This window comes from Aythya marila (assembly GCF_965140915.1).
Source record: "Aythya marila genome assembly, chromosome: 3".
Lineage (NCBI taxonomy): Eukaryota > Metazoa > Chordata > Aves > Anseriformes > Anatidae > Aythya > Aythya marila.
Genome location: NC_139044.1, coordinates 1,687,203 through 1,701,656, shown reverse-complemented (window position 1 = coordinate 1,701,656; position 14,454 = coordinate 1,687,203). Strand labels below are relative to the sequence as shown.

The window sequence follows — 14,454 nt, the reverse complement described above, 5'->3', positions numbered from 1 at the left end:
TCCAGCTCTGATTCTTTGTCCAGGATTGTGTGGTATAAACAGGCCATTATTATTATTTATTTTTTTAAACTTAGCTAGTCTTTTCTTCATCTAATATGGTGGAATGATCCAATCCAGCATGACTCAAAATATACTGTATGCTAAGAGTTGCCAGGTTTCTTATAAAAGCCTTCTTTTTTCTTAAAATAAACAAAGTGCTTGGGGTATATTGATACGCCATGTACAAACTAGGCTAAAAATTTGTGCATGTACCCATGGAAAGAAGGATGTAGTTCCCCTTCCTTTTCTTTCTCAGTCCCCAACCTTTTGGCAAGTGCCCTTACCATTAGTTTGTAGCTTGCTATTGTGGCGAGAACATGCCTAATACTTCCTATTTTTCCCATGCAGGAAAAAAGTCAGAGTTCATTACCAAGAAGACAGACAATTATACTTTATTTTATTTTATTTTATTACAGTTTAAAAGATTACTGCATGGAATATGAGTAGTCCTGAAATCAGAAATTGAAAACCAGGGCTGCTATTAAGGCTTTTATTGGATGTACTTCTAAACATAGATAAACATCCAGAAGTTGCCGTTCAGAGTTGCTAATACTCAGCACTCAAATGTAACGCCTGAAGCAGTAGTACTGTTACACTCAATCATACCAATTTTCATACACATTCATGATGCATTTCATTTTGAACAAAAAATTTTGATTTCTATTCTCACATAACTTAAACTTACTCTATCTATCTGCTGTCCAGAACAGTATTTGCAGAACAACTTTTGGGCTCAGTTAAGCAAAACAGCTTTATTTCTGTGAATTTAGAAAAGGGGAAAAACTCTTAAAGGATTTTTTTTCAGACGTATTTGCTGTGTATGTGTAAGAGATCCTCCAGAAGGAGAGTTTCTTGGCTAGGTCTGTTTGAATGCACAAACGTTTACCCTGTTTCTAGTACCACTGCCTTTCTGTTGTGACAGAGATGATCAGTATCTAACGTTAATTTCCAAATGTTATTTTATTTGCTAAAATGGTCAGAGCAAATTTGTATATGAAGGCTTAAAAATGAGGATGACCACTGCTCCTTTGGTTTACATAACACAGACTGAAGTTACACTGGAGACGTACCAGATGAATAATCTCAGTTGATGTATTTTCCACAAACTAGCTCCAAAACATTAGTGATTTCTTTTTGTCTCTTCAGCACACTTAGAATATAGCTATTTGGCAAAACAATTTCCATTAAAACAATTAGCAGGATTGTGAAGTTAATCCCATTGCAAAGTCAATGTGGAAATGTCGTTTCCTGTTGCAATGTCAATGAATAAAGTATTGGTATCAAATATTGGTATTGAAGTAGTCAACCACCTCCCCCTCCCACCCGCAGACGTACACCCCACTTCCACCCAGGTTTGCGTGCAGTGAAGTACCCATATATATGATTATATGCTTGAGTCACTGCACAGGATGGACCTGATGCAGGAACGAGCTGATGCTGTGAAGCAGGCTGTGACTGTTAGGACTTGCGTGCAGACTATCAGAGAATCATAGGATATCCGGCACCGGAAAAGACCCGCAAGGATCAGCGAGTGCAACTCCTGGCTGTGCAAAGGTTTTGCTCGAATGACTTCAGTTTAGGGTACCTTGAAGGGTATGCTGGAAAAAAAACAGTGGCAGAGATACTTTGTAATAATGAGCAATTAATTTAGACCAAAGTCTTCACAGATGTTCTCTAATTCTGTTGCTTTTCCATAGCTTAAATTATAGTCCATAGCCAACCCAATTTACAGAATGGAGGTGTTTGACGATTATAGCCTTGAGCTTCAGATTCCCTCTCAAAAAAAGATGAGATGAACGTGTCCACTATTTAAATAACTAAAATGGATATATAAGAAAGGAAAAAAAAAAAAAAAACCTGCCTGAGCAACTTAAACATTGTCATTTTCCCGAGAATTGGAGTACACTTTATTGTGAAGTGATTACACTAGCTTGTACATTTGATTTTTCTTTAAAAAATAAAAAGGGCAAAACTAAATAAATATATGAAAAATCACTTCCAGAAAATAATATGTTGATTTCCTTAACAGTCCTTAGAAAAGTTACTCTCTTAAGTTGTCGGCTTCTGGTTAGCGAAGCTGGAAGGTAACCTCTAACACCTTGAGTGTTACATGCAATTGTTGTAACTGAAGGCAATTGGAAACTGTCTCATGGGTAACATGCAAGAAAGCCAAAATTGTTTGTTTTTTTCCAGTGTTATTAGTGACTTCAGAAATTGCAATGAAAGAGAAAGCTGCTTCCAAGTAACCACAAAGGATCTCATTTGAAGTGAGCTTTTGGACTACATAATGCAAGGAGTTTCAAAAAGTGGGAGAGGTTTTGATTATGCTTGCTATGTAGAGTTTTTGTGGAGAGTAAGGGGGTAAATTAACTTGAAATGATCTAACTGTTGGGTAGCTGTGTAAAGTGCAGAACCGAAATAATTGCCAAATGTCAGGGAAAATATGCCAGTAACTTAATTACAAACAAACAATAACAACAACAAAACACCAAAAAGAGCCCCACCAAGGCTCTAACTCAAACCGTAGACATATACTTGCAACAAGCATCAACAAGGAGAACTAGGTGCATATGTTCTGGCTTCTTGGTGCTGCACATGGAAAAAATATTCTTGGAGAACACATTATTCTCTCTTCCTTTTCCTGGACCTGAGAAGGCAAGAGGAATGTTATACTTGCCATGAGGCTTTGGGATTGTGTGGCTGGTTTTATAGTGATGGAGCTCTCTGTATGATCAGTTACAAAGAAAGCTGCATGATCAGCTTTGTGGTCACACTTCATAATTCTCTGAGAACTTCCAAAGCATTTGAGCACCAAACTGAAATGATGTTTTAAACCATGTTCTTTGTTGAACTACATTAAGGTTATGTCAAGGCTCACCTGCTTTGTCTTCTTTGGTTTGCCAAGTGTGCAAGGAAATGGGATTTCTACTGTATGTAGAAATCCGGTGGCTTCCAGTGGAGTGAGTGTTTTTTCTTTTATTAAAAAAAAAAAATCAAAAAAGAAAAAAAAAAAACTGAAATGCGATCTGCTTGCATTGCCTACAGACTGCAAAAAAAGCTGAATTTAATAATTCCTGCCCATACTAGAGCCCATACAAACTTATGCTAGCACTTCGTTACCCTGTGTAAGAGAGACTGCTTTGAAAGTGTGATCAAAATGTTGAGTGTAATTACAGTTTAGAAATTCTAATTGACTGTATCATGCAACCTCTCATGAATGTTGAAAGTATACTTTACTCTAAATTGGCAACGTAAATGTGAAATACAGCTTCAACTGCCAATATCTCTCTGCTTGCACTACTGATAACCAAACCACTTTTATCTCTGTTTTTCAGTCCAGCCTACAGTAGATGCAAAACAGTTGATTTGACAAGGATAATGTGGTACAAGACAGCATCTTACAATTATGCATCTTTGATGGGTGATGCCATCAGCCCTGGCTGGGTGGGAATGTGTTACGATGTATGTAATGTGAAGGTGGATCTACTTTGTACAACTGTGTTTGAAAGGCGGAGTTCAATTTCTAGCAGCCTAGAAACTGGCACGAAACTGGATATCGGGGTTACCAGCCTTAAGGCCTTTTATTTGTGAGACGGTAGTTATGGCACTTCATTTAAAATCTGACCAAGGTATCACAAAGGGGCTATAAATGAGAATGTCAGTTTTATATCTGAAGCTGTGGTAGACCTAAGCTAGTATTTGCTGCCAAAAAAAATCAGAATTACTGCACAGCTAATGCTGCTGAGCATTGTCTTCCTACTTGACATAACATGGGGCTGCTTAAGTATACAGTCTTTAAAGAGAAGGGGAAGTACACTCGTGCAGTGTGCTTGTACCTCTAACTCTAATGGTGTGGAAGGGACCATAAGCACTTCAGTAAATTGTATTCCTTAAGAGCAGGAGCACCTACATCAGAAACTGGAAACCAAGTGTAGCTAGAATTGATGCTTGAAGAAAAAGGAATGAGCAGAGTGAATATTTACCTCCTTTTTCCTACCCCATTTGCTGCCCTAGACAATAAGCTCCTGAATTAGGACTGATTCCTGCATACCTAGAGGTGATCGATGCTATTTTATGCCCTTGAGCTCTTGAGCCCACATTAGTTTCTTGCATCAGTAAAGACCTTTACAGCTCAACTATGGTTTGTTTGAATAACTACCTCTTTTTCATTATTTTGAGATCTGCTGAATAAAATCTGCTGGTTTATCATCAGTCACTGACTCAGAATCCTTCTTCAGTTCTTCTGCCCTGTGCTTACCTTGACTAGCTCAGCATCATAAGCTTGTATCATTGTTTTGGTACCGCTATGCGTTGCTTTGGCATTCCAGTTATAACAGGCCATTTACTCTGCCTTTGTTTTCTCTTACTTTAACCATAATAACATTCTTTATTATCCATGTAAGGATATTCCATTTTACCTTACGACTGCTTTGTTCCTTTAATGAAGGAGAGACGTTTCTAGGTGCCATGCAGGTGGTGGTACTTTTAGTGCCACCGTATGCCTCCCTGTGCATCAGTACTGCCAATATTTGGCCTGTCTCTTTTCTAACCCCCCTCACACCTCCTCATTTTTTCTTCCACTTCACTGTTATTACAGTTAGAAAAATGTTTGTTGTATTGCTGGGACTGTGCTAGAAGGTTCTGTGATTTGGTTCTTTGGTTTTGGGGTGAGAAGGAAAGAGATCTGGAGAGAAACTCAGGGGTTTGGGGGATTTTACTAGGTAGCTTGCTTACCTGCTCTGTGTAGGGGACTTTCTGAGTTCATATCTTAAACCAAGTTCATATCTTGGTTTAAGAAACTGAGAAATATCTTTCAGAAGATGCTTCTCGTTAATAGTAAGAGCTGCTACTTCTGTTCTATAATATGCAAATTAAATGGGCCTGGTAAATGCAAGTTTCATTTGCACCAAAAAAAAAAAGTGGTGTGAAGGCTCCCTGGATTTGGATTTGGACATAATATTACAGATCCACTTGCAGTTCTGAAAGTGCCACCTCTATGCAGGCTGTAAGTTAGCCTGGAAAAATCTGGTGCCAAAACACCCAGAAGATATTTTGAGTGAAAATCTTCCAGGGGGCAGGAAAAGCTGCCTGATGAAGAGGAAGGGGTTGCTTCCAGGGTGTAGTAAGAAATGCTATATTCAGCAATAGTTTACCCTGAGTCCTTGCCATGAAGGACAGATCTATATGGTAGTGCTCTGAAAAAATAGGTTGATTCTTTTGTACACTTCTGATGCCAAGTATTTTTTTTTCCCTTTCAAGTTGCTGTCCGTCAAAGTATGGCGACATGGGAAGTAGTGCTAGTAGTCTTTGATCTCAACAGAAGCATAAGTGGTGTTAATTTGTCATTTAAAATGGCTTTGTTAAAATGAAATTTAGTTTCATCTGTCTTTATTTGTGCCATTTATTTTAGCAACTGCTCAACAGAATTCCTCACTGGATCATTTTAATTCCTGTGGGTTAACTAATTTGCTAGTATATTCCTTTTTAATTTTCTTCTCTCCAATAGTTGCATTCTCTTTTAATACGGAGTAAAAAGATAAAATGCAGAAAATTCCTTTGGGTTCTTTCAGTTGACTATAGGAACTGCCTGCCAGGGGGTGCTATACGATTGGGCAGAGCTCTGTGCTCCAGCTGTACTCTGTACTCCAAAGGCCTAAGAAGAGTTTTAGTTTTCTTAGTATTTTCAATTTATTGTTTGCTTTTAAACAGGCTTGCTGAATGCTCATAGCTTGCATAATGTTTTGTTGCATAACAATTTGTAATGACTGTAATAGAAACGGTGGAGTTTGTGTTCCTGGCTTTCTGTTCCACCACTGTAAATACAAAGGTATTGTCCTGACCTTGACTTCTGATTTAATGATGCTAGAAGTCTGTATCTGTTTTTGAAAACTTTAATTATCCACTTAAATATCTTGTGAGTTTTTAGCCTACCCTCAAAGTACTGACATGAATTGGTATGGCTTATAAAAGCAAGGAAATTTTATGGAAATGTGGACTTCTTATTAAAAACTTTTTGCATTACCTTTGAGCAAGAAATGTTAGTGTACTATAATAAACAGCTGGTCAGCTGCAGGCCTGTTTAAAGTACACAGACCTAGAAATAATAAGTAGATATGGATCAATTTTACCATTCTCAAAAAAAAAAAAAAAAAAAAAAGAAAAGGAAAGGAAAAAGTCTTACATTTTTTTCAGCATATACAATTCAGTAGTTTGAAGGAGTCCATGAACAGGACAACTGTAACTTTCTCTCTTTAATAATATTTTCTCTTACCTATGTTCTTTGGTCCATTTCCACCATTTCTTATAGGCTGTGAAAGATGACTCAGGAGAAGTTCTGTGTAGTGTCTGTGAATAGGACGCCTAAGGCCATCAGTAATGCTACTGGAAAATTATCAGAGGTCTAGGAGTTAGAGAAGACTGTAAAACAGTAACTCAGGAACTGTGCATGAGTCTAGTGATTCCCAAGTCTCAGTCTAATGACTGCTTGGTTGTACAGTGTCCCATTTTATATTTATAAAATTTTGCTTTTGTTTTAAGTTCAATAACTTCTATTCTGTTTGCAGGTTCATTCTAGATGGTTTAAGGTCCACAAGCTTACACGGTTGTGATCACCTTGTACCGTTCTTTCATTATGAACCCTATGGTTCAAAGCTAGTAATGCAGATTTGGCTTTTCTTGAATCTAACACTGGAAAAAACACCATTTTAAGATTCATGGACTTAGATTTTTTTGTGCTGCTATAGAAATCAGATTGTGGACTTTGTCTGTATCCAAATGATCTCAGTTTCTTGGTGTTCGTTCCAGCTGGTGCTTACAACTGCTGTCACTGAGAATTTGTCAATGTGCACGTGTACACGTGCCTCAGTACAGCCACGTGCCTGCGTGCACGTACAGCAGTAGTTTCCAACAGGTCAGTTTCCTCCAAGCTCAGTCTCAAGGAGAATATCCCTTGGACAGACAAAATATCAGGTCAGCTTGAATCCTACCCTTGGGGAGATGAAACCGGGAAGGGCCTGTAAATATGTTGCTAAAACTTTTCGTCATCAGAGTTGATTTTAAAGAGCTTTATCAAAGGAGGAGAGCATGCAGCATGCAAAATTGATGCATATACAAATGGAAATACAGAAAATTGTTTTTGAAGTTGTTCTGTTTTATGAATCAGAAAAGTCAAGTAGGGTAACGAGGGTTGCATGAGACAGGTGTGTGCAAGGTGACTAGAAGAGAGGATTGCTGCTCTGGAATCATTTTGGGAGCACGTGACCAAAAAAGACTTAACAGAAGTGGTATTAGGGGGCTAAATGGATGCTATAAGTGAGCCCGGTGTAGTGTTTGCAGTGCAGAACAGCACAGTGTAACCTCTGAGTGCTAAGGGTTTAGTTCAGTGGTCAGGAGGAATTATCACGGAAGAGCGGTGTGGAACGGGGAATACAGTTGTGTTTCATTTAGTCGGTTGCTGTATCATTATATAGTAAACTGTTAAGATTTTGGGTAAAATATTTACTTGTACATAGTATAACATAGTACCAGGAATTGTGGGAATGATCAAAGATCCAGAGCGCCGACAGGGTTAGTACAAGAGATGAAAAAATGATGTGGAATTTTTATGGCAGACAAGTGTCACGCACATGACATCTCTGAACCGACTCAGACCGATGTTCTCTTTCTTTTTGTTCCACTGACCTGCTTACTGCGGGTTACTTTCTCATCTGTTTCCATAAAATGGTAATAATGATGTAAAAACCCTATTAAAAAATGTATTAATGGCCTAGCCATGGTCATACACGTGTAAGATGAAGAGCCTGTGCTGATGAATTATGTAATGAAGATTTTGTGGTTCTTTCTCATCCATGTGAATACTGGAACCTTTTCAAACTGGGAAAACCTGTAATGTTCTCACTTTGAGTGAGGTGTTCCTGTGAGATTTTTCTTCCACATTTATAGGTAATAAATAAGCACGTATTCTGACACCACCTCTGCTAATACCGACCACTCATGCAGGTGAGGGGTGTTGAGTAGGTTCTGCTTCTACCTGTTCTGTGCTCAGCCACTCAACCTACTCTGCAGGAAAACCCCTGTGCTTGTTTCAGCTTCCACTACTCTGCTGTGACTACGTATTCTACCCAGTGCTTCCACCACTGACCACGAATAGACCCAAAATGTAGGGCTTTTAGGTACAGAGTGCACGTGGAGAGTTCCTGTTGGTACCTTGTGGGGTTGAAGGGAGAATGTGGAGGACTGATAAGATGTTTTCAGGCCCTCAAAGGTGATTTGTTCTTAAAGGTACCCCATGCTGCATTGCAGGGGCTTGTGACAAGTGCCATAAATGTGAGAAACTGAAGTCCCGAGCTTTTAATAATGTTTTGGTTCTGCTATGCTTTTGTTGTCAGTCATTACATGTCTTTCATCTGGATGAGGCCTGAGTATGACATTTAAACGCTCACAGACAATCATTTTGTAAAGCTGTGGGTTTTTTGTTCTTTTTTTTTCTTGTCTCCCACCAGCTCTGAAGTAGTTTTATTTATGACAGTATGTACATAAACGAGAAGGCAAAACAGAAGGGCTGGTTATATTCTGTGGCTTCTGAGATGCAATTCTTTTAAGATTGAGTGTACATACTATTACTGGGTAGTAATCATCAAGGATTTTATCTCGAGGCACGTATCTGATTTTCATCTAAACTTTGAAATTCTCGAGTAAATCAAAGGATGCTGTACTAAATACCTTTCCATATATTCCAACAATACCTCTGGACTGTGCCACAGGAATTTTTCAAGCTAAAATCCTGTCTGTTCCCTTACCATCCTTTTCCTAGCTTCCTCCCCTTTCCCAGTCAATAAGCTCTATCTCTTGCTTCCCTTTTTCCTTGGCCCAGGTGCAACATCAGGCTGATGTAGCTATATTGCATTTGTTTTAGGAAAACATACCTGTCTTCAACACTGTGTTGTCCTTTTCCTCTTCTCAAGCTTGGAATATGCTGTCTTGTTGGAGAAGGTGAGAGTGTTTTTTGTACTGTCATTTAGGACAAATGAAGTTTGTTTGTATCCTTGCACAGCAGAGTTGAGTTTTTGTTTTGCCTTAGATGTAATTTGAATTATGAACCTGCTCTGTGTTTAGGTGTTTCCCTTCTGTGTACAGTGCTTATTTTCAAAATAATTTTCCAGTGGGCTTTACTTCATCTTGTATGTGCGTTATTAAACGAGTACACTTTAATTCTGCATGTTTTTAGTTCATGAAATGTTTTCTTGAACCAAAACCTCGCAGTATGTTCTTTGACAAGGATGACGAACTTACAGAATATTTTCAGGAAAAAAAATATTTTTTCTTTCATTTAGCATGAAGCTCACTTGTATTTTCTAGTTTCCTTTGTCACCTGTAGAACAAGATAAAGCAACCAAAGCACTGCCCAGTTAAATAGCATTCCTAGTGGTTTTACCTAGCTAGGTTCCTGGAAAGCAGGAGTAAAATGGGGGCAGGCGGCCTTTTACCTGTTATTAGCTGTTATTTCCTTATTATGGAAAAAATCAAACTTAAGATTCCAGACATTTTATTTTTAATTCGTTATCTGCAGTTGGGCAAAAATCTGTGTCAGAGGAAGAAAGGGAAATGGCTAGGTTTTGTTTTACTAACCCGTCCTTTATTTCATGATTCTTGGGTCACTTTGGAGGCATTTTTGGAGGCATTTATCCTGCCTAGAGGAATCACTGATAATAGTTATTTCCCATAAATAATGAAAGGCAATTATTATCAGTCTTTGCTAAAGCAACGTTGTCCTAATAACTACTCTAAAGTTGAGTGGTGGAAGAAGCTGGGAAAGTTTGTGTATTTTTTTCTAGAAAAACACTATGCTAGCTTCCTTATCATAGGCCATTCTGTGTTTGTCATTTAAGTGTCATAGTAGTTATGGTGGTGTCTGCTGTACAGGGAGAGGATGAAAGAGGAATGACATAAATTAGGATATGGGAATCATTGAAGATACCCAAAATTTGACTGCATAAGTTCCTGTGCAGCACTTTTGCAGTGGGCTTGCTTTTACTAGGAGACTGGAGTACGTGACCTCCTGAGGTACCTTCCAACCTATGTCATTCAATGGTACTAGAAAACTGTCTTCTCCATCTGTCTGCTTGACATCTGACATAGATTAAGCGACACAACAAAATACGTGCCACACCATCTCCTGGGGTTCTAGAGACCTGCTCATCCAGAAGAAGAGTCTTTGTTGGAGCAGACCACCACTGCTCCCCCATGAGATCAGCAAAGTAAAAAAGCAGTGGAGAGAAAATGCACAACGAGTCTTTACCCCAGCATACAGTTAAAAGGCAGTTGAGCTACCCATGAACTGAAAGTATTTGACACCTAAGGATGCAAAATTATTGCTTTGTATGAGAGTCATTCGTTCTATAAACATGGACAAAGTGGTACATTGCTAGCCCAATTTCCTACTTAATTTTCCTTATCAACTAGTAAAATATGTACTTCTTCTTCTGTATATATCCTTGCTTACTGCTACCACTTTGAATTAATAGTGCTAATGAGATACTGTGATCAGTGATGTCCTTCAAAGCAAATCTTCATTTTTTTTATTGTTTTGAAAAGACAATATCTTAAAGCAGAAGGTAAAATCTGAAAATTGTTTAATTGCTTAGCTAGAGACTGAGGACTTGAATGGATGGAATGTATCTATTAAACTTGGCGAATGTCATATGTAGTGGAAGAAGAGGCTGGATGAGTAGCAACCAAGGTATAGTTGGAGTGATGATGCTGAGAGGCCATATAACAGCACCCTGGAAAGCTGGCAGAGCAGCTAGGAACTAGCCCCTGTGTTCCCAGTGATTCTTGCCGTGATCCTTGAGCATATGTTCAAACTGGAAGCATGCAAATATTGCAGAAGACTTCAGAATACCACTCACATTCAATTCTGGAGTACAAGGAAAACATGTTCAGGTTTTCATGTATGGGCTTGTGTTGTACCCTCATATTTGTCTTTCTTCTCTGGTTGCACAGCTTTTTTCTGAATTGGCAGGAGCCAATGGCAGCAGTAGATAACAGGCTCAGGCATATATATCCCCATATAATAGCTACTTTTTGTGAATACCAAAGGCCAGGCACCACTCTTCCTTGCTCATATAAAGGCTCTGCTCATAGATATTTGCTGTACTTGTTGAAGTTCTGTCAACTTGCAAATTTTCCTGTGTAAAAGTCCTGCTAAAAAACAGTGTTCTGGCTTGGTTTATTTGGGGATACTTCGGTTTAACAAATTCTGTTCTTCATCTGTGGTTAGTTTGTTTACTCTCCCTGAATTAATATTATCAAGTGTTTGGTTTTTACCTCTTGGACCTCATTTCCAATGTTAAAAAGTATTGACCAAAGTAGCTGCATCTGTCAGCTCTGTATGGTAGGAAGAGTTCCTTTCGTGGTGATGGCAGATGAATACGTGCTTACAGTCTTAAGAAACTGGTATGTGTTATTTTTTTTGGAGAGAAATTCCATTTTTCTCACTATTTTTAGGTTATATACTTGAATAATTGTGTCAGGCTAAGGTTGTTTTTTGTGGACTTCAAACAGGTTTAAAGGAGAGTTCGCTAGATGATTTTGGTATCTGGATAGGAAGCTTCAAAGAAGTAAAATGCTCACTGTCTGGACTGTGTGAGAGCTGTAAATGAAAGCGTTGTTTTCTTCTGGCTCTGCAGTATTGATTTTATTCATTGCCTATTCTTGCAGCTGTTCTGGTCTTCTGAATAACAGGGATGTAGCTGTATTATGAATTTCATTTAAAAAGACATTTTAAAAAGTTATAGTTTATAGTTTAAATAGGAAACCTGTGCTTTTTACCTTCCACTGAATTAGTGACCTACCTGTGTATACCTCTGCCCTCCAAATAACTTATATTCCCTGTCTGAACAAGTGACAAAAGACATTGTTCTCCCCTTTTTTCTCTACATTTCAATGGAAATGTTAAGTCAATATGTAGATAATAATAAGTCATAACTGATTTGAAGTCAATTTGTCAATATCTGCCGGTTACTCATGGACTGAAACTTGTAAAATGGCAACTTGTCATTTTGGACTCTTCAGCATAACATTTTTAAAATATTTTTTTTATTGCACTTTAGGAAACACTTAGGTTCTGAATGTGGGACATAGATGTGGAAAATACATGTTTGTCTTTTCAAGACCTAGCTGGTCTTTATACTGTGTTGGATTATGGAACATAAAAATAGTGCTTGATTATTGTGTGGCTTTAAATATATGGGTAAACATATAGATATTCAATTAAGGTAATAAAGTAGTAGCCTAATTTTACGGATATCAGAATGAGCTCACATGGTATCTATTTACTTGTCAGCAGTCAAAAACAATAATTTTAATGCAAGCCATTTATTCCATTCTCTTCTGTGTAGTGCTGCTACTTTGCCAAACAGAGTGATATTTAGACCGACATAGCTTCCATATGTGTTCTGCAACTTGTTTCTACTAGTTATTTTACCCATCGCTGTTTCTGAACAATAGTAGAACTTTTTTCGTTTAGGAAAAGATGTAAACATCTTGTACTGGAACTTAAATACTTTGTTGTAGGCTTTTTTTATTGATGCTTTTTGCTGAGAGTGTGGGGAAAGAGACCTCCAAAATGTAAACTTATCAGTATTTGTTTAAGTTAAGTAAGTTTTATTTAGTTAAATGGTTTTGAAATATTTTTATAGGGTTTAGTTTAGCAGCTTTTAAGAGGAACAAGAGGAAGCTGGAGTTGGCCGAAAAGGTGGAAACAGATCTCATTCAACTTAAGAAAAGAAGACAATCAAATGAAAAGGTTAGTTTGTGTTTCAAATTTTATTGTGTCATTGTAAGCTTACAGCTGATGGCTAATAAATTTTGTGTTGTACGTATGATCAGACTAATGTAGCCTCAAAAGATTCTTCTCCTTGGCCACCCATATGTTTGGATGATATAATGATAACTTAGTGCAAATTAAAACTTTCTGCTTTGCTATTTGGAAGCCAAGCTCTCACTTTGGATTTGTCTATGCTATGGAAAATGTATTTTGCCTATTCTGAAGTGGAAATATGACAAATGTAAACACAAACGGATAATTATTTCCTGAAACGTTTTCTTTAGCTTGGGATCTCTGTCAGTGTTTCCCACTTTTTAAATGTTTCCTGAGTGCACTGCGTTATGGAGCTGGAATTGGTGAAATTTGAAATATCAGGTAGGTAAACATGTGCATCTGTGCATGCATCTAGCATTGACCTGGCCCCTATTACTTGTACTACAAAACTATTAGGACTCCCTCTGTTTCCCTCACTCTGTTAGTTTAAATTTAGAGCCTTTGTTATCGTTTGAAAACGTTGATCATGGTATTTGTGCTTACTGTTAAATTTTAGCTAAATAAATTAAACCCTTGTGTTTTATGTTGAGCCTGTGGCCATTTGGGTTGGCCGCTTCTTTTTGCTTTGGTAACCTGACTGACCACTGCCTTATTTAGTTGCATATGTTGGTATAAATAATATACAAATCCTAGAGAGTTGGACTACAGAGAATGCAACTTTTTTTTTTTGCCATGCAAATGCAAACCAGTGATAAATTCAGCATTTTTCTTCTTGGTTCTCAGATCAGGACTTTTCTGTATCAGGGTGCTAATTTTCAATATTCAGGGAGGTAAGACCTGTAAAGAAAGTAAGGCTAGAGGAGGGAGAAAGTTATTAACTGGCTTTGGAACTTTTCCTGTTCAGGTGACTTCATGCATTTCCTTGTGAAACTTCCATTTCCTAATGGTGTTAAAATGTAACTGAGGGAGGAGGGGTCTCTGCGTAGTATTGGAGTTCATGTAATAAGGGGCAAGTCAATGCTTGAAACATATGCCAATGCATGAGCTTACCGACCTGCAATTTGAAATTTCAAGGGCTCCAGAGTCATGTGCAGCACTTGTGGGAGACCCTCAAAGGCCAGTGATGGTAGGTAAAGGAGGTGATCAAATAGAGCTCTACTCACCGGTAAGTAATGCAGTAAAGTAACACAGTGGTTTTGTCCACATTCTGGGTGCATCTTGTCCACGGAGGGGGGGTGAAGACCAAACCATGCTGGCAAAGTGGACTGCTTGTCCTACTGCACAGAGCATAGGATAAATGCAGTTTTAACTCCTCAAAATGAAATAGAAATGAAAAATCCTGTGAGAGCAAATTTTACAAGAGCGGTAGAATAGTTCTTACTAGGCTGTTAGAAAGGGACTGTTTATCAAGGATGAGGCACGTGAACTGTGATCTCCAAACTCATATTGTCAAAGCCAAGCTCTCATAAAATCTTAAAAATATGTTTTATAGCTACTTAAATACATGAATACTTAAAAGTGACCATTCTCCTTAAAGTTAAGTTTTAATTGTTAAATACTCATTTTATTTTTGAATTTATTGTGCTTCTCTGGAG

General features: G+C 38.0%; 1 protein-coding gene across 4 annotated transcripts in view; it reads left to right on the top strand.

Annotated features, from left to right (window-relative positions):
* TASP1 (taspase 1) overlaps positions 1-14,454 on the top strand; it is an 84,182-nt gene that overhangs the window by 23,254 nt on the left and 46,474 nt on the right. For all 4 annotated transcript variants that reach the window (XR_014317183.1, XM_082756861.1, XM_082756859.1 and 1 more), the window contains exon 8: positions 12,738-12,844. Coding sequence is in view for 3 of the 4 variants with exons in the window: in XM_082756861.1 (XP_082612987.1) it covers positions 12,738-12,844 (107 nt within the window). In the remaining variant the exon portion in view is untranslated. The remainder of the gene's footprint in view (positions 1-12,737; positions 12,845-14,454) is intronic.